Source organism: Sitodiplosis mosellana, unplaced genomic scaffold (genome assembly GCF_009176505.1).
Source record: "Sitodiplosis mosellana isolate CC-2019 unplaced genomic scaffold, AAFC_SMos_1.0 Smas_scaffold_6226, whole genome shotgun sequence".
NCBI classification, from domain to species: domain Eukaryota; kingdom Metazoa; phylum Arthropoda; class Insecta; order Diptera; family Cecidomyiidae; genus Sitodiplosis; species Sitodiplosis mosellana.
This window is the reverse complement of record NW_022601467.1, coordinates 15,793,908-15,815,051: the sequence shown is the minus strand read 5'-3', so window position 1 is coordinate 15,815,051 and position 21,144 is coordinate 15,793,908. Positions and strand designations below refer to the sequence as shown.

The 21,144-nt window shown below is 37.6% G+C and overlaps 1 protein-coding gene across 1 annotated transcript in view; it reads right to left on the bottom strand.

Moving 5' to 3' along the window:
• LOC129578213 (uncharacterized) overlaps positions 1-21,144 on the bottom strand; it is a 52,934-nt gene that overhangs the window by 21,637 nt on the left and 10,153 nt on the right. The window contains exon 3 of the mRNA XM_055466428.1: positions 16,573-18,854. Within this exon, the coding sequence (XP_055322403.1) occupies positions 16,573-16,590 (18 nt within the window). The 5' untranslated portion in view covers positions 16,591-18,854. The remainder of the gene's footprint in view (positions 1-16,572; positions 18,855-21,144) is intronic.

Below are 21,144 nucleotides of genomic sequence, written 5' to 3'. Positions count from 1 at the left end.
CGTGCACGATGTTTTCGTAGCACAATTATGATGAACATCGTCGTTGTGCTAATGCAAGCACGCTCGAAACCCTCAAGTGACAAAATGATGTGACCGTGGCTGCCAGGCATTTGGATTGCTATGCATCTTAGCTAGCATGTGATTCATATTAGGTGCGATCCTAAACGACACACTAGACGTACACTAAAAACTCAATTTGCCCATCCTTCGTCTTATCAATTGTGGCCGATGCAATGCATTTGTGCAGCATTTTCTTCATTCCATTTGCTTGCAGGCCGATGCAATCAAGTGCATGGTGTGGCGTAAGTTTCAAACAATCAATAAGGAAACCAGCAACAACCAAATGTCGAATACGAAAACAACGGTATGTGTTTATGTTGGTGAATTGAATAAATCATATACGTGTCAACGTCAATTACAAACGACATCGCACAAAAGTCTTTTCATGCTCATTTCATCTAAATATCATTTCCACGTAATTAGTGTTTTGAAGGTGCTTAATGTATACTTGTGTTTCATGTTGCATCCGCCACTCAACAATGATTCAATTAATGTGCGCTTGAAAATTTATGTCGTTGTCATCGTTGTCGTTGTCCTTCTTCTTCATTTCCACATTTTTTTCTTCGCACCGAATAGTATTCTCGATTGGTTTCAATGGAGATCAATTTGTTTTTTTCTTCTCTTCAATCGTAACGGAATGCCGATGACAATGGCATGTGACAACAATAGATTGGCAAACAGCTGATGCGATTCTATCAACTGGATCAAATGCGCACATTGTGAATGGGTGGCTGCTGCTGCTGTTGTGGTGGCGTCGGCGACAGCAGCAGCTATCAGAGGTGCACAATCGCATGGATTGCAAACAAGTCAATTTGATTGCTGCGCGTCGCGTATCTATTCATGTGGATGATTATGACGTCATTTAAAGCGTTTCTTTTTTGTTCGTTTCAGTTTTTAGCTCAATATAGTGGGTTTGAGTCGGAGCTAAGCATTGTTTGATATTATTAAGTGATTTTAAGAATGCGTTCAATTCGAACGTGCTTTGCTGCGTTGACCTGACCCAATTCTCGATCATTTAACCTTGTCACTGTTGTACAGGCTAACGGCTGGTCCAATCAAGTATGCGTATCTGTCATTTCCTCTATTTTCAATTTCCATTCGAACAATATTGAACAAACTACTACAACTGATTATCTATTGATAAGTTCACGTTTACAGATGGGCAGACTATCTGATTAAGATTAATTAATCTTAATTAAACACCTAAAATTCGCGATGATTAATACGACCACTTAATCACTTAATCGCTATTAATCATGATTAAGTGATTGTGCAATTGATTAATCAATCATCGATGATGATTAAGTTGTTGTCTTAATCACGATGTCACCGTGATTAACTGTGACAACTTAATCATGATAAAGTAAATAGTTAATCATGATTAAGTAAATTCTTAATCATGATTAAGATGTGATTAACGAAATGATTGTGTAGAATTAATTAATCATGATTAAGTAAATTTACTTAATCATGATTGTGTAAATAGTTAATCATGATTAAGATGTGATTAACGAAATGATTGTGTAGATTTAATTAATCATTAGATGCCATAAATGCAGAAATGTTGAAAATGACTCCCATTTTCCATTCTTTCAACGTTTACTTTCAATTCGGAATGGCGTCTAATGATTAATTAAATCTACACAATCATTTCGTTAATCACATCTTAATCATGATTAAGAATTTACTTAATCATGATTAACTATTTACATAATCATGATTAAGTTGTCACAGTTAATCACGGCGACATCGTGATTAAGACAACAACTTAATCATCATCGATGATTAATTAATCAATTGCACAATCACTTAATCATGATTAATAGCGATTAAGTGATTAAGTGCCATCTTAATCATCCGAAAAATGATTGTGCAAGTGATTAAGTAATCGCAAAACGCCCACCTGTATTCACGTTTAACCTCGTTCACTTTGTTTCTCTCTCTCTCTCTCTCTCTTTCTCTTTATTTTCCTCCCCAGTTTATTGCTGTCATGTTATCTTCATACGTCACAGTGTATTCTTCCCGATAAACAAATGTAATAACAACAACAGCAACAACACCATTTTCGCTGTAGATTAGAGTCGAATGGCTTTAAACTTGACTAGTAGAGAAATAATTGATTTGATCGTTTAATTATTTGTTATGGTCAATGTAAAGCAATTGTGAGGGAGTTTTGCTTCCTCGTCTCTCTTCGTGCACGATTTTTGGATCGTTGCATGGGCAAGTGAACTATTTAATAGGCTGGTATTGTTGTTGTTGTTGGTTATTCTTCTCTCTTCTCCACTACTACCGATTATCAGATCAATAAATAATTTGTTTTCCATTTATTTTCGCATCGACTACACTCTCGGGCCAGCAATGTACGGACACCGGAAAAGTGTGTGAGCACTTTTATGACGGTGGTCAACGCAGACGACGATGTGGAAAGAAATCCTAGTAATTTTCGACGTGATTCCTTTGATTTGTGCGCGCTCGAATGTGCCGCATGGTCGAAACAAATTGGTTTCGTTCTCTGTCGTTTTTTTGCAGTTCAGATTCATGCCAATTCTTATGTGTTTCTCTCTCTCTCTCTCTCTCTCCCTCTCCCTTTCTCTAGCCTCTTGTTTTTTGTGGCGTATATGTGTGCATATCAAATGGATTTCAAACACGCAAGCACACTTCTAATAACCGAGAATGAAAATCCATTATCCAATGTGTTCATAGCTTTGATCCGCCGCTATCCCTCGAAACCCTTTGACCGCGCACGTCGACAGCAAAACCAAAAAAAAACAACACAGAAAATTCTGTGTTGTGTTTACATACACACGAAGCGTAGGTCGTGTATGCTCTAGCATTTCTGGACAGGCCAATGAAAACACAAACACACTGGCTTGTATGACTTCTTACTTATCCGCGATATCGATGAATGTATTTGATGGCGTTTGTACGTGCCTTACGCACTAAACGACAAGCCGATCAGACTGTTTATAATTAAAAATGCTTTTTTTATGAATCGGAAAATGAAAAAAGCTAGCGACATCATCACGAGCAGAGCAGAAGCAGCAGCAACAAAGCGTCAACAAACAGTGCCTAATGTTGATACAGAACATTACGTCGAAATATCATCGTGCAACAATCAGAGCGATTCATTGATAGTATAAATACATTAGCATTCGCACTGAAGTTTCTTGCCCTTACGGGTTCGCCTGTATGCTATACTCACAATAAAATAATGACAATGTACAAACGCCCCAACGCAACATCAACAGAGTGAGCGAGTGAGAGAAAGAGGAGAGAAAAAACAAAACAAAAAAGAATGAAAGAAAGAAAGACGATTTTTTGAGCGTTGCCTGACATTGTGTGTTCACATTTCATTTTGATTTTCCAGTTCGTAAGTGGATCTATGCACTGTGCGCGTCGGAAGCATGTGATGTGACAAGATCTCAGTCAATGACAGATAGCTGAGGATATATGCTGAGCATAGAAATCAGTAAACTGAGTTTGGGACATTTTGACTTTATGACGTGTAGTCCATATGAATGCATGATAAAATGCACGAAATAGTATGCATGCCATCATAAATTTGTATGGACTACACGTCATAGAGTCAAAATGTCCCAATCTCAGCTTACTGAGTTTCTATGCTCAGCATATATCCTCAGCTATCTGTCATTGACTGCAAGCTCTTTATAGACACTTTACACTCGGTCTGTGGTTTGCTGTCGATTGTCATTTTTGCTCGCTTTTCACGTGCTCACATTTTTATCTAACCGAATTTCGAGAACAAAAACTTATTTAAACGACTTGAACTTGTTATGTTTCACCTTCTTCTCTCTTTTTGGAATGAAGCATAAGCAAACAGAACAGTAAAATGATGCGATATATTTATACATTAAAATAGAAATGGATTTGTAAAGCGGAATTTTATCATAAGATACAAAACAGAAGAAGAAAAATAAAAATGTTACAAAATGTAGCTGAAACTAACCGTCCGTCGCGGTTTGTTGCGCGTCTTCCATTGGAAGCTTCGATTCGAAGGGAGATGCTTTCAGCGATAGATTTTTCATTAGAAAAAATGTATTATCGAAACTATGCGCTATGAAGGAAATTGTGTATTCACTTTTTCTTCTCACTTCTCGTGTATGCTCTATCTCCTTCACTCTTCCCCTTTCTCTCGATTTCAGTTGGTTTTCCTCTCTCTCACGCGCGCGGTATCGTGCTCGCGTTCGCTTTCTCGTTCTCTCGCGTTTTGTATCTTTCGATCGAAACGGATCGAAACGGATCGAAACGGATCGAGAGGTTTTGTCGTGTGCTCCAATTGCGTCTACGGCAAAATACATCGTCTTATTTGTTGTGTATGTGTGTTTTTTTAAAATTTATTTCAAGAATTGGTAAATCGATTTTTCTATTTTTAGCGTTCAGCTCGTTGGTCTACAAAAGTTGTCGACACCAACGTTGGCTGTGGTGTCGAATAGAAAATTTCAAGACAGCGGCCCAATCGATACGCAAAACCATTTTCGGTCTACATGCCACATACAATATCGTCGTCGTCGTCGCGCTGTACGCACTTTGTCGAACTCAATATTTCATCAAATAGACGGAGCCTGACTATCAAGTGTGAACTGGCGACTCTGTTGTGTACATGAGCACAAAATGCGAATGCGAGTTCCCTAATGAATTGAGAGACATTCATATCAAAGTCCGACGCGGTAATGTGTTACATGTTGGGCGTGTATAAGTGTGTGTGTCTGTGCAAGTGAGAAGAGTTTGTAATTAAATTGCTTTTCACTAGCGTGCGTGTTTTGGCAATGATGTTAACGCTTGGCAATAGAAAAAGGGTCACAAATTGATTCATTCCAAGATGAAAAACCAACGATGTTTCAAAGTTTTCAAATTGCTGTAAAAGCCGGCACATATACCATGTCAAAAATCCAATCAATCAGATTCAATAGCAATAACGAGAAAAAAAGAGAGAAGAAGACGGTGATATTGACTGGTCTCAATTATTATCTAACGACCGTAATTCAAAATCAATAAGACTTGTCGAGTGATTTTACGGCACTTTTTGCCGCTCACTGCTAAAATACGAAGATCCCATTTCACATGGCTTACACTCGTTTAGTCATATGGGCACGGAAAGGAAGAGGAAAATGAGCAAACACACACACACACACACCCAAAAAGAGTATCCAAACAAAAAATCAAGTATATTAATATTACATTAGTGTTTCCATTTCAGCACGACTTGCACAGATATGGTACGTGTGTGGCAGTCAGTCAGTCAGTCGGTATAAATGTAGTGTGAAACAAAAAATAGTTTCAAGTACTAGGTCACATTTTGAACGAGCACAGCAAAAAATATGTAATGGCATGGGGTTTTGCCATTTGGCGAACAATTGACAACGGCCCAATTTCTAGATACGAACGGAACATTTCTCGTCAGCCAAAAGGGAACGCACCGAGACAAATTAGCATTATGATGACAATATATGACATTAGTAAGCAATTTACACATTTCGACAAAGCAACTACAATTAATTGATTCATTTGAAATGCTCATAACCAAGCACACAAATAAACCATATCTTCGACGCTCATTCACTTGCCTATCCATTCATACAATGATAAAATTTGCCTATGTTTTTATATGGAGCACATGTTTATGCTATATTTAAGCGACATCTTGACGCTGAACGATGAACTATGAAACATCTATATAAATATACTGCCAACTATCAATGACAACAACAATAGATCGTATTTGTATTGCAAAAAACTTCTTACTCGCAGATGGCGCCAAAACAAACGCCATTCTAGTCATTTTTCTCATTGATTCATAGGCTCGACTTCAAAGCGATTTCTACATCGAAAAACACTTCGTAGCCGGAAATTTTGCATGTTTGGCATATAAGTTCAAAACTGTCACATCGCATGGAGCCATTCGCTATTACGACCATATTTTAATGTTCTATTTGGTTTCGCAACGATTTTCTCTTCTTTATTCTTTGTTTATTCTCTTTTGTTTTTAGGTCAAAGCGGCAGCACCAACGACGACAACGACGACAACGACGACAACGACGGCAACGGTGGCGGTAGCATGAGGCTTTTGATGAGTTTTCAATGGAAAAAAGTGGTTTATTTTACGTTTTCAGCATTTGATTATAATTGCCACACGAAACAACAAATATTAAAATACACAACGATTTTGCTTTCATGCATGCAAACATAAGTTTAGTGTGCAAAAATTTGCTGCACCAAATTGTGTCAAGGTGAATCATGTACAGAAGCATAAGACTGTGAATAAAGTAGAAAAAAAAGCATTGCTCAATGCAAGCTTCAAAACAAACAAAATAAAGAAGAAGAAAAAAACCTGTGCAGCAGTAGCAAGCATACAAAAGCTAAAAAAAAATTCTCTATGCATTTGTATCAGTGTTGAGAAGTTCTGCTATCGATGGCAAGTTGATGCAATTCCGAAGTTTTGACCTCTTATTTGCCTGTGCCAACACCAAAATCGATTGCTTCGTCAAATCCACCAGGAAAAACAACAAAATACTGAACAATAATATTAACTCGAAATTCAACACATGAACGGTGAACGCGAAGTTCACATGAACACATATCGCGGTTACCATTCACATCGGAATGATTTCGATACCTGTTCAATGTCTTTGCCGATATATCTGATTGGTATGTTGATGAAAACATGTGTGGTAGCCAAAAGGAGAAACATCGTCGAATTTTAAATTGAATTTTTTGGGCAATTGCCAATAAAACCATGTACTTGGATTGTCTAAGGTCTGAGGTGACCCTTGTAACGACGAACCGCACGCCGGGAACATTTAAATGAACAAACCGAATCCAAAATCTAATCTAGCATGCAATGGTAATGAGCAGCGAAGATTTTCGATCGACAAATGAATGAAAAAAAGAAGTAAACGAAATGAAACGACAGAGAGGCTTGCGAGCGCCAAATGTGGCGTAAACAAGAGATAGAGAAAGACAGAACTTTGCAGCGCACCGTTCGAAATTCAAAATGTGGTTAAACTGGATGTTGTGGATGTTCGTTCGTTCGTTGCACACATTAAATCATTATGTGTGCGGTTTGGCGAGGTTCGGTTTGTTGTTGTTTTTCTCTTCAATTCAATATTATACACACAGCGTATTTTATGGTATCATCGAAGTTTCATTTCATTCGATCTCTTTCTATTTTGAAACGGAGAACACAGTTCGCGTTCAAACTGGTTTGTCTCTATTTCTCTACTTTACATGTATTTTATGCTATTGTCGTCTTTGTTGCCATCGTCGTCACTGGTTGCCGATGCTGCTGCTGCTGCTGCTGTGTGCTGTTGCTGTGTACATTTGTAGCGCTTGCCAATGTTATTATTTTCATTTTTTTCCTTCATCTTTCTGTTGGTGTTCCTTCCAATTCATTGCCTATAGTTGTGATGTGCTGTGATACAAACACAGGATGGCATTTACCAATGTGTAGAAATCTCCATCCTTCAGCGTATGCCGTGTCAGCGCTCATAAGTCGTGAATTTGATCGGTTTGGAGGGAAAAAAAATTGCAACGATTACGATTAAACATAATTATGTTTGCGCGCTAGTATTCTCGAATCGAGTTGTACAAAAATGCATCCAATTTTATGCACATAATCGGTTCCAGCATTGTTCGGGCCATTTTCATTGTTTACGCCGTAGCTATCGAGTGAAAATCAATTGAGTGCCAAACTATATACAGCTATTTATTTCAAGCATGCTTCTCCTTTCTTTCACACATTTCTATTTTGGGTTCATCTCTCACTCTTCTCGAAATCGTTTTCGATTTATTTTTTTCGTTCGAAGTTGCTGTTGATAAATTTTACCTCATTTATCTGCACATTCAATATCACGTGAAACTGATGAGTGCTCTCCATCTCCGAAAAAATGAATAAATTTTCAATACAACTCCAGAATGAAACGGGCTTCTCGACAGAAAAAAGAATAAACAGCATTTTCGCTGTGATTTATTGACGGTTTTAGATTTCATCAGGAAAAGTTTTCCTTTGAATTCGCGATCAAGTTAGTTGAGCAAGTAAACTTTGAACGAGCGAAGCAACCGAAAGCATACTACTGCGGTTTGACCTGTGCACTGGAGATACACGATAACCAACAGTTTAAAACTTATTTTTTCTAGATTTATTTCACTTCCATCACAAGATTATTACATCTTCGCTGTGTCTCCGCAATCGCAACACGACTCGTTTGAAATTGCAGCTTGCTGTTTCTGGGCGCTGAATCAACAGGAAAAATTATTGGCATTCGCATTGAGCAATGAAAAATAGCAAACAAACAAACGAGCGAGCGAGAGAACGAAACGCAGAGAAAAAAAAATCGATTAAAATACCATGTTTCTCAATTTAAAATTAAAATAAATACAATGCATGAATTACGGTGTGTGATAAAAACCGCAAATGGCTGTGTGCAAACAAAAGCGGAGGGGAAATAACTAAATGCCAAAAAACAACACACACACACACACTTTATAGCCATAAATTGAAATTTATCCATTCATTAATATTGTGTAGCAAAAATCGTAATCCAAATTTATGAGCTCTGACCGAAATCAGACACTTGACTGTCTCTTTTTGTCTACGCGCTCGATGTATGTGCCCCGGCACCGTTTTTGAACCCGGGAAAAACTGAAAACTAAGCGATTCCGCAAGTGCGCTGACGGGAAAAGAAATTGCGTTTTGTTTTCGTCGTTCGCTTTTTTTTATCTGTTCGTTCGTTGGGTTTGTTTGTTTTGCTTTTTCTTCACTATAAATAAATGTATGTACTAATTAATTTTATTGGGAGCACGTAATTTTACAGTGACCGGGTGCTATTTTTACTGTGTTCGCTTTATGCATGTGTGTGTGTATGTGTGTACCTTTACTCGTACATCACCGGCGAAATGCAATCTTTGCCATCAAACGCACGAAGCGAACACATTTTTTGCTGTGTACTTTTTAGTTACATCATATTCCACCGCCTAATGTTTGTTGCAGTGATTCTGAGCATTTCACATCATCAAAAATATAAAACAATATCACACCGAGTCCGGCGAAAGCGGAAAAGATGTGGCAAAAAAAACAGAGATGATTGCAATACAATATGCGCTACGCGATGAATATCATTGGAAAATTGGCCCTTTTTTTTCTGTCATTATTTAGGAAATGGGCCAGTTTGTGATGTGCGCTTTGATCAAAAAAATTTCGTATTAAAAGCCAAAGCATGAATAGAGAGCATAACGGGGATATGGGTTTTTAGATTAAATAATTCGATTGGTTTGGAATGGCGACTTTGTTCGCGTTTGTGCGTCGTCGTCGTTGTCGTCTATTATTGTCGTGCTGAAAGTTGATTAAAGCGTTCTTGTTCGCGTTGATTCGATAAGAATGTGACCTAAAAGACGTTTTCATTCAAATTGATATCAATGTGCCTCATCTCATTTGGCTGTTGCCGTTGCTGCTACTTTTCTCTGCTGTCTTTCGATCGCTTCTTCTTCGTCGTCGTCGTGTGCTCGTCGATACACGACGCTCGTTTAGAGCGTGTTTACGTAAATATCAAAGGCAGTGCATGACTAGCATCAAATATGTGACGTAGCGACATAGGACATCAGCCGATAAATTAAATCTACTCCACATTGCATACAAATGTTTACTTAAGCATGGAATATCATTTTGCTCTCTGCTCTTTCTCCCGCTCTCTTTTTCTTTCTCCCTCTTCAGCTCGCAGTTTTGCATATATCCTTTCAACACGTGCTTCGCTTCAATTTGACTCTTTCTCTCTTCTCGTTGGATCGTATCATATATCGGCTTGGCCAGCCCATCATCACAACAAAACAAATTGAGAAAGAGAGTGCACGCACCACCGACTGGAATCAAAAGTTTTCGACTCAATTTTCATATCAATACGAATTGTATATATTAATTGCGCGCATGAATAACGGTACAATTTTTTTTTCTTCGTTATTTTATTTTCATTTTTTTTTTCATCAAGTTTGCTGTTTTTGTAATTCGTCTTTCGCATTTCTCTCTTTCGCACACATAGCGCTTCCCTTGCGCTTTGTTCGCTGTACTGTTTTTTTTTCGCTTTATCGAGGTCAGGCAGTGAAAATAAATCGACAAATGACGACAAGAGAATGAAATGAATTTCGTACGTACACGAAAAAGGGAAAGAGAGATACACCGAGAAGCGAGAGAATTGGAATGTGCGCAAAGCAAGTCGGAGAAATGAGATGTGATTCATCGTTGGGAATTCGGTGCTTGAACATACACCAAAACCGAACGAAAGGAAGAAAGAAAGAAAGGAAGACCGAAAAAAATGAAGCGTGTGAGATTTTTTGTTGTGAATCAATTTTAAATAGCTTTAACAATCTATGATTTTTATTGCGAAAACCATAGTGACAAACAATTGGACGGGGGAGAATATTTTCTGTGTAATTTGAAGAGCACATTTTCGCCCTGATCTTTCATCTATTCATGAAGATTTATTATAATTACACTCAACCCCATCCCAGTTTGGTTTCCATAGCAATCGTTATCGCTTTGGAATTATATTACAATATGTGCATTAGCGAACAATATATCAAGTTTTTCCAAACATCGGAACTAAATAAAATAGCTGAACAATAGCATGAATATGAAAACGGTCAGAGAAGGAGAGAGAGCGAAAAAAAAACAAATCATTCAAACTCAGTTCAAGCGGTACATCTCAATTTTACAATGATTTTAATTGAATTTAATTATTTAACCAACTGAAAATGGTACCTCGTCACAACGCGACGCGACACAGCACAACAAATCAACGCGCATTGGAAACAAATTATCAAATTATTTATGTATCGAAAGTGTCGAGTGTGTATTCGATCAACGTATATAGCGAATAAATTTTCGACCAGTCGCCACTAGCTTAATTAATAATTTATGCACTTTCACATTGGGCGGCAAAAAACGTTTGCTTCGGAAGTTCAATACAGTAGAGTATATAAATCGTGTATCGTCTATGCACTTTTACAGCGCGCACGGCAAGCGCATCGGAATCAAAAGGCTACCTTGAACTTTGTCAATGGTTTCAATGTTTTTCGCACAGAGCACACAACACACAGCAAGCTATATCGACTTTGACCTAAATCATCCCATCGTTGACTTGTTCTCGTTTCTCGGCCAAACCGAAAGCGTTCTAGTAATTGTTATAAAAATATGGATAAAATTGTACACACTTTATATGACTGCTTGATGGTTTATGTTCGCGCAGTGTGTGTGTATGTCTTTTTTTTGTGTGTGCTGGGCACTGGAGTAGTTCATTTTTCCCTATGTCGTTACATGGCATTTGCTTATGCTCTCATTTTACACAGCGAACACAGAACTCTTTATAACGTTTGATATTCCGAACAACCGGTGTTTCTCTCTCTCTCTCTTTCTCTCTCTCTCTCTCTCTCTCTTTCTCTCTCTCTCTCTCTCTCTCCGTGCAAAAATGGAAAAACCGTTCCATTTTGGTTAACTCTCGGGGAGAGCAGAGCAGAAAAAAAACTACAATAAAAATGACAGAGAAATGGATAGAGAGAGAGAGAGAGAGAAAATATAGTGGAGAAAAACCCACGAATCGCATATTTGATGACGACAAAAAGATAAAGGTCAAAATTGTTCACATCAGATGGTAAGTGGAGCAACAATCGAAATAAACATTATGTGTGTGTTTTTTTCTGTTTTTTTTTTGCTTTTAAATTTCACCAAATGAATAATTTTACTGTAATTGCTTCGTGTGAGCGAGCGAGTATGTGTGTGTGTGTGTATGTGAAATATAAAGTAAAAATAACCAAAACGAAAGAAAAAATTTTTCGTATGCCGTTTATCAAACTGAATGAAAAACGAAGCACAGTGCAAATACAGCTTTCGTGTTCGGGTTGCCTTTCATGAATGGCAAAAGTTCTTACACGATTTTTGTGTGTCAGCAAAAATGTGCGAATGAGTGTGTATGTCCGGATAGGAATAACAGAACAAAACTAAAACGAAGCGAAAAGAAAAGAAGAGAGAAAAAAAGCATGTAATGTTTTAATTATTGGCCAATGTTCAGCGAGTCATTCGAATGTAGCTGGTGTTGTTGGCGCGGCGTTGCCGATGTGGCCAAGCCATGAGCAAAATAGCGTTATGACAATGATGGCGATGACGATGAAAATGAGGTCGCCCATACCGAACCATATACACTCCGTAGTATTATTATATACGAAGCAAAAGATAAGTCGGGTGTGTGTGTGTGCTTAGTCGCGCTCTGCCTCAGAGTCTCTCTCTCTCTGATGCGTCTTAAAACGTCTTTGTTTCGTGTTAAAAAGAAAGTTAAAATATATTGTGTGATGGGGGGAGCGAGAATAACTCCTTGGATATAATGCGCAGCAGAAAGAAGCAAGAAAGAGCGAGAAGGCAACGAAGAAGCAGAAGAAAAAAAACATCATACACATGTATTATTGGGCTGCTGTTGTTTTTTTTCAAATTCGAAAATAAGTGAACGTGAACGAACACACGCTCTTACCGCGCTTATGCATGCTTGTGAGTGTGACCGACGTTCAGCGCTGGCTTGTTATTTTGTTGCCGCTGCCGCCGCTACTCTTGCTAATTTCATGCATTACTACATATTACTCTTTTTTTTTCTCCATTATAACTGTACATTTTTTCATATTCTCTCAAATGCGTAACCAAATATTTTGACTCGCTGGTAACAGCGTTTCGTACGCCAAGCATTTGTGTGTGCGTGTGCGTGTGCGTATGTTTTCCACTTCTTTTGATTTCTATCTTGGGTGATTTTAATTTAGTATTTTCTTTTCGATTTGGCAATACGTGAATGGGCACATGACCCCAACTGACAAATTAAACGTCACTACCGACGAGAATTATTGTAGAATAAGCCGGTTTATATTTTTCATAGACTCGACGTTGGTTTGCTGATACTGTGTTTTCGATTTTCCTTTTTTTTTCATCTCTTTCTTCCTCTGTGTGTCGATTCATTTGGTTTGCGTTTTTCATTACATCAATTCAATTCTTGTCTTTTATTTTGGCCGATTTTTTTTTACACAGTTGCGTTTTTCCTCTTGTCAATAAATACCATTTGGCGATTGGCCCCACTGTTATTGGCTTTCTACGCCATTTATTCAAGACGAATGGTCTCGTTATTCTTTCGCTCATTCATTCAGTTTTAATTTCGTAATTTTATTGAACGAAGCAAGAACAACAAAAAAAATATCCAAATTCCCTTTGTTTGTCGTCGAATTTAGTCGCTATGTATCAAAATTTGGCTGGAGCTTCTTCGTATTGAAAATAGCTATTTTCTATGCATTGATATATTCAAAAAAGAGATTACATTTTTCTTCCAGCAAAGTAAAAGAGAAACTGTGTTCAGCAGGTCTTTATTGATGTTGCTGTTTGAACCATTGCTATATTTGTAGTGATTCGATTTGATTGGATTGGATTCGTCGTCATTTGCATTGTCGCATCTCCGGGAATCGCTTTCGTTTGACGTGTTAAACGTCATCACATTGGAATCTCTCGCATTCCAATCGATGCTAATAAAATCCATGATTCATGCGAGTTATTTTTTCTTCGTATCATCAAGAAATACGATCCTAGAATTGGTCGAAAGCCAAGCCAAATTTAAATAGCCGAATAATTCGTAACAACTTGATAAACTATAAATTGGTAAAAATGTCAATGGCAGCCATGACGGTCCAACCCAAAAATAAAACACCATCGAACGCTTTCGGCATTTTTAAAAGATTTCCATGGCATGGAAAACGATTAATCTCAATATGGAGCCAGTTGCAATTTTTTTTAGTCGCGCAACCGATTAAATGGTATGTTTGGCCAAATCACAGGGTTGAAACATTGATGAAACGAAAGGGAATAACATCCATAATAATTGGCGTGCAATTAAATTGATGCATGAATATTTTTTTGTTCCAGCAAAATTGTAATGAACTCTCAATTCCCGAATCACAATCACGAACTATACGTCAAGCAATTTTGATTGCGTTCGATTAATGCCGGACAGCATGGAATCTCACTAAAGGAGACTGCTTGATTGCTGTTGTGCTTCTTTCTTTCCTTCTTTGGCATCACTTCGGTTTGTAATGTATGTTTGTAAACGGCTCTGTGCAACACAGAAGAAGATCAGACTAAGGTGGATATGTATGCACGATTAAATTGTCTATGAGGTATTCCGGTTGTACAGCAAAGAAAAACTGTTTTTTTTATCAGTGAGATGAACGCGATGCGCAATAATAGGTTGCACAATGCCAATTGTTTCGTTGTTTGGCATTTCATCGGTCTCGAGTTCATAATACAATATAATAGCGTATTAGACTGCTGCTTTATAATAATCAGCTACTTAGCATAAATCAACCATAAACTCATTGCAGCAGAGTTTAATCAAATTTTAATGATCCAATCCAATGTGCATGACAGACTAAAACGAAGAGTGTATGGAATGGAAAATGAGTTTCTCGGATGACCAACGAGAGTTGTCGTTTTTCCCTACTCTCTCTCTCTCTCTCTCTCTCTCTCTCTCTCTCTCTCTCTCTCTCTCTCTCTCTCTCTTCATGAAATTGGACTTGACACCGGTACTATTCCTTTTCATTCTTCATTACGCTAAACTTGAAATCAGTGATGTGCACAGCAATGCCGCGAATAAGAATTAATTTCATTTGTCAGCCAAGTCGTCAAGTGAGCGCGAATGCTTCTAACGCAAAATTCCGTGTATCCATTCTTCTGCATGGCTGTTGCAAGAAAATATGCACTCAAGAATCTATAGGAAGAAGGAATGTTTGCAACAACAAAAACGTACACATTTGACTGAGATTGCGTTCCTTTTGGTGTAGCATATATCACGACAGCGTGCTTCGAATGCATTGAAATTTTTGTTTTTCTACTTAGCGTTCGTTGCCTTCGTTGTTTTTTTTTCACGATGACAAAAGTGCAACTTCTGTGTGCTCAAAGCAATAAAGTAATTTCACAAGCAATATTTGATTATGATACCATTGCTCCTTTTTTTACCAAATTGTAACCATATTTCCAAGAACAATTCAGTAATTGTGAATGTAAAGTGGTTGGTTGCTGTTCTTACTGTTGCTCGTTTTTTGCTTCGCCGTCTTCAAACTTAGAAAACATTTTTGCCGGGAGAAGCCGTCTAAATTAAGCGATATTTCGTAGTGTTTTGAATTGAATAGCCGTACGAGAAATGATCGCATGTTACGTCGTTTTTTTATTCTCGGCAAGAGATTTCTTCTCTCTTCCTTTGTGTGTGTATATGTGTTTTTGACCTGCGGCTTATTTTTCGTTGAACGGAATGCAATGGCAGTGTTTAGATAACATTCAATACAGAATCGCCCCACTAAACGAAACACACAGAACAAGAACCGAAATACACACGGAGCAAGCGAGGAAGAGAGAAACGAGAGGAAAAAAGGAGACGAACACGTACATAAATATAGGCAAACGAGAGAAGAAAAAAAATCATATAAATAAAACGCGTGCATACACATATGTATGAAACCTTAACGTTACAGTGTGGCACTGTGAGAGGCCAGGGGATTTACGAAATATTACGAGAAAAAGAATAAAAAGGTTGTGAGACACATTTGTCTTTTTCCAAAACTTTGCCGCACAAATACACACACAAAATGAACGGTTTGAATTTCGTCTCTCGGTTGGCGTTGCGAGAGATTTGATCAGCGGCGAAAATTTCATTCTCGTGCACTCTCACAACGAAAGGAAGAGAAAACGATGACGAAGAAGAAGGAACCGAAGGAGAAAAAAAGAAACACAAAAACCATCTGAAAAGACCATCGAATTTGAACTGTTGCACATGCACCGTTTAAGAATGCTAAACAAAGAACGAACTGAAATCGAAAGAAAAAAAACAACAGCGATTCAGTTCAAAAATCGTTCAGATCAAATGGTGATGACGTTAACCTTTTTCGGTTGGTCTCGCGCACGGTGTCGAAGTAAACGAGTGAAATTTGGAAAGCCAAAACTCACTTTTTCAAAGTAAAAACGCGCGCCCGTGTTTTTCTTTTCTGTTTTCCACTTGTATACGCAAAATTAATCGAGCTGCTTGCACAATTTTGCCTTCTTTTTCATTTTGTTCTTTCTTCGATTCGCCAAGTTGAGTTGGCAAGGCCAGTCCGTCATTATTTCAAACAACACCAAAAGCCACTTGAAGTGTGTTGATGTGCAACGGATAAACGGAAATTGAGTTTCATTGAAGATAATTAGAGCTAAATCATTTGAATAGCTATTTATGGAATTAGCTGCAGAGAAGAAGAAGAAAATGATAACCACAACAACAACGCCGAGGAAAATTATAGCTCAGTGCAATGCAATCGCACTCGCATAATCAAGCATCGCTTTCTAAACTTGAATGCTGATGCACAACAAATCATTCCCAATATGAAATCCTTTGATTTGTGAGCGGTTGATGAACGAAAAAATAGAATAAAAAAAAGATGGTAAAAAAAATTACTTACTTTATCGATTTCCGCCATTTGTGCGATTTTATCCAATTCGATCCTATTCCATAATCAAATCAATCCGAAATTTGAGCATTTGCAGTCAGATGACATAGCAATTAGTAAATTTTTGCGACGTTTTCTTTTTCTTCTTTAATTAATCACTTGTAATAGTATTGGTCACCGTTTCTTTTCTCTTTTCTTTTCTATAACTTTTTTTTGTCGTCGTCGTCGTCACACTGTTTGATTGTTATGTGACACTTTTCTTTTTATCTATTGAACCGTTAAATGACCATACTGCGGAACACACTGAAATTTCCTTTCTCCGATAATAATTCAGTACAGTTCGTTACGAATATTACACATTGGTTGCATTATACATATATGAACATACGTATATTATCATCACTCAAATATATACTTTTCTCTCTCTCTCTCTCTTTTTCTTCTCTTCTCTCCATAAATTGCACTAAACACACAATGAAGCACAAGATCAGATCTCAAATCTCCGTGTGCACGAAGTAGCTACAAATTTCAATTTCATTTATCAGCAATCAGTCTTGAGTACAATTGTTGTTTGCAGTTGTTGACACTGTGGTGATTTCTATTTTTCTTTTTTTTCTCTCTTTCTCGTCACTACACTTGGTAAAAAATATATATATTTATATATATATAAATAAATGTATGGTGCGTGTGTCAGTTTGTGTTGTTGTTATTGTTGTTACTGCTGCTGTTTTAGTTATTATTATTTTGTGTTGTGGACTAATGTCCTTCTAAATAGTGAATAAATTGTTTATTTATTTGTTTGAGCAAGAATTTTCATGCACACATTGACTCAATTTTGGTGTATATTTCGATTCATATGTGCACGCAGACAACAAAAGCAGTTACAAGTACTATTCAGAATGGAAATAAATGAATATGTGTTCAATTGATGTGCATTTACTCTAAACTGGCTCTTTAAACTTGCACTCCATATCACTTTATTACACATGAAAACGAGTTTGTTTGTTTTGTTTATGTCGCTTTTGCGTTGTCGTCGTTACGTCTTACACTCTTTGCGTTTTTCTCAAGAGAGCAAATATCAATTGATATGCGAATTGTGAATATTTGTGATTAACCACGGGTCCATTTGATCTGTTTTCGTCACGCACACACACTGTGTTTGTTGTTGTTGCTGCTGCTTTTTTGTCGTCAGTGAAATTTTGAGCGAATTCACGTTTGACATTGGCTTCCTGTTGCACATTGGTTAAATAGCATTCGTGCCATAAGCAGTCGGATGTAGTAGCATGTGGTTGGCCGATTGTGTATCTTTTGAAGTCGCAATGATTCCAAGTGTGTTGCTCACTTTGCTTTTCTTCAATAAATATCCGTATATATACATATATATCGAAATATGTTTGTATGTGGAAATGGAAGTGTGCGCCGTGCGCCGCTTCGATTTAGCTTTGTCTATTCAATTTCACATGCACAGCTCGGATGGTTCGCTCTCGTTCTCCGTCTTTGCTGACATTTTATTCAGCCAGATACTAGTAGCAACCGCAATGTGTGTATTGCCGTTCATATTCTCTACTTCGTTCTCAATTGTTCTCTCCTCTCTCTCTCTCTCTCTCTCTCCGGCAAACAACAACCGAATTGAATTTATATATATATCTATATATACAAAGCTTTTTTGGCGTTGTTCTTTTTTTCCTTTTTGATTTTCAAGCGCTTGTAGACGCAAATCTGATCAGGTTCGCTGTTACTGCTTTTTTTGTTGATGGTGCAGTCGCTGCTGATATTGTTGTTTCGATGTCTAAACACAAATTGTGAATATAGAGCATCGACAGCATTTTTGATAATGTATTTCGTTTACACGCATACACATTCACACACAATTTAACGAAATGAACCAGCCTGCTTGGTCTCGGTGATTCAGCGCGTTGCCTAATGATTCTGTATGTGTTCTGTATCTCTCTCTCTCTCTCTTACTCGTTCGTGTTATACTCACTATCGAACATTCACAATTAGATGATGCCGATACGAATAAAGTTGTGCAGTCGATGACCTATTGTATGAACTGATGATCGCACAGCATTCACAGGCACGAAAAAATTCACTTTAGCTCTTGTGGTCGCCTTTTTTCCCTATTTTCTTTCTCTTGATTGCTTGCTCGCTCTCCGCTCTTTTATATTACCGAACGCAGTTTCAAATTTATTGTATTTGGCAGTCTGGTACCAGGAGATTATTACGATATTTTAAGTGATTGTTCGTCAACTTCCCTCCAATCGATTCGCGGTAAAATAATGTTTGGTTGGTGTCTGGAATGAAAAAGAAGAAAAAGAAAAAAAAACGATTAATTAATTTTCGTGTATCTTCCGAACGACGCGCGCGCTATCACAACACTTTTTATTTTATGATTATGAAGCGAAAATTGTTAGCTCATCGTAAATCGGTCGGTCGGCGTCGGTCGCAATTTTTTATTTCGCAGAAATCATTGAATTTACGAAACAATGCGGCCAACCACATACATACACACGCGCGCAACAAAGGAGAAATGCAAACAAAAGCGAAACGATGAGGCCGCTAAACAATGTTGCAAGAAACGCTGATATTAAAATTTATTTAGAACAAAAAAAGGTTATTGGGTGTTGAATTTGTATTCATATCGATGGTTTCAATAGGTCAACACTCATTATGTAATGCTTGAGTTCCAATTACATGATAAGTTAATATCAATTACAGGCGGAGCTATACACATATATATATATATATAAAATATGCTGTCCACGGCTGTTTGATCCACAATAATATGGTATACGCACCGGTCCACACACATTTCAATGACACTCGAATCAATCCAAAGAGATTCCCATATCGATGTTGTGTTTAATGCGAACCATTTCAATTGCATTTATTCGAAATTATGCGGCATGAATTGATTAGAATTTCTGTCATTTAATTTTAATGTCTTAATCTATTTTTGGAGCAGTGGCAAACGATGTAGCGCGTTAAGCGCCATACTAACTGTTAAAGTGAAGGATGTTACTACGGCACAAAGGCCAAATAATGATAATGAAGAGAAGAAAAGAAAAACTCGAATTGAAACCAAATCAAATTACAGCTGTTGAAACCATGGGAAAAACGGAACTTTTTTGTTGGAGATTTTTTTTTGTTTTTCTAATTTTGTATTTTTCATTGCTTCATAAAGTGAAGCCAGTGAAACGATGCCGCTGCTGTTGGTGGTCTCATGACTGTTTGTTTGATATTACACCGGAGGAAATCTTCCGTTGGACGTTTTTTCTTTGTGCTTCTGGTGGATTGAACGCATAAAAGTGTATGAGTGTATTAGCGATGGTTGTCAACGCGGCATCACATACCTCAGCTCGTAATTCCTCTTTGCCTTGGCTGTTTTACGTGGATGTGTGTGTATGCTTGTGCTCGGTCTTTTTATCCTCAAAATTTATTGGTATGAACTTCAGAAGATTGATGTGACGACCGCAAAATGAATTGCCTCAAGAATTGGGACGTATGTACGACACGTGTATCCATATATGCAAATAAATTCGTGTGCTCAGCGGATGGAAAAACGAACGCACGCTTAAAACAATGCTTCCGATTGCGTAATAAATATGAATGGGAAACTAGAATTTTGTCGGACCATAATAACGTTAGCGGTTACACGTTTCACCCCGGATCGATTGAAAGGAAATCATTTGCGTGTCACAACAAGCACAAGCACTTTAACATTGATTGTTGTCGAAGATTTCGCTTTTAGAAATTATAACTATTTTATAAATAGCAATTGGCACATTTTAATGTTTCGCAGAAGGATAAGATGAAGACGACGACGACGACGACGACGAAGAAGCGGGTCGAATATGTTGCGGTAAGAGGAATCAATTAAACTCCAATCTATATTGGTAAAATACTTTGTGGAAAGTTCCCGGCTACGGTTTTTATAAACAATGCCAATAGAATCCAACAATAGAAGCTGCTTCGATCGTGTTTCATCAGCGTGCTTATATGTGCATGTGTTTGTTTGTTTATTTATTTATAATTATTTTTTTGTTCGTTGACAAAAAAGGAAAAAAATTACTTTCAATTCGCAATTGAAGGTGCGATTTAGTCGAAAGAGTGAAAGAGAAAAGATGATGCTCGGATTGCCAAATAACAAGCATCAACGAAAATACCGTTATTCAAAAGAGAAATTTCCATCGAACGTTTCACGAGAAAAACAAAGTAAAAATAACAACAACCGCAGCACAGAGAGGAAAAAGAAACATACACACACGTATAACCCATCAACAACAGCAAACAAACAACACACACACATACAGAGAGTGAGAGAGAAAGAGAGAGAGAGAGAAGACGATGGAACGAAAGAGAAGGAAGGAAAAGCAAGCCACTCTTTGCTAGACAATAACAAAATGGAATTTGTACTGTGGCACAGTAAAGCAAACGGTAAGAAGTAATTTACCGCTAAAATGAGTGACAAAGAGAAAGATATGTTCTTACGTGGTGTACTGAGATACACGCACCAACCGAGAGAGAGAGAGACAGAGCCGAAGAGCATGGTGTAGTATCTTTGCCAGAGTACAAAATCAACGC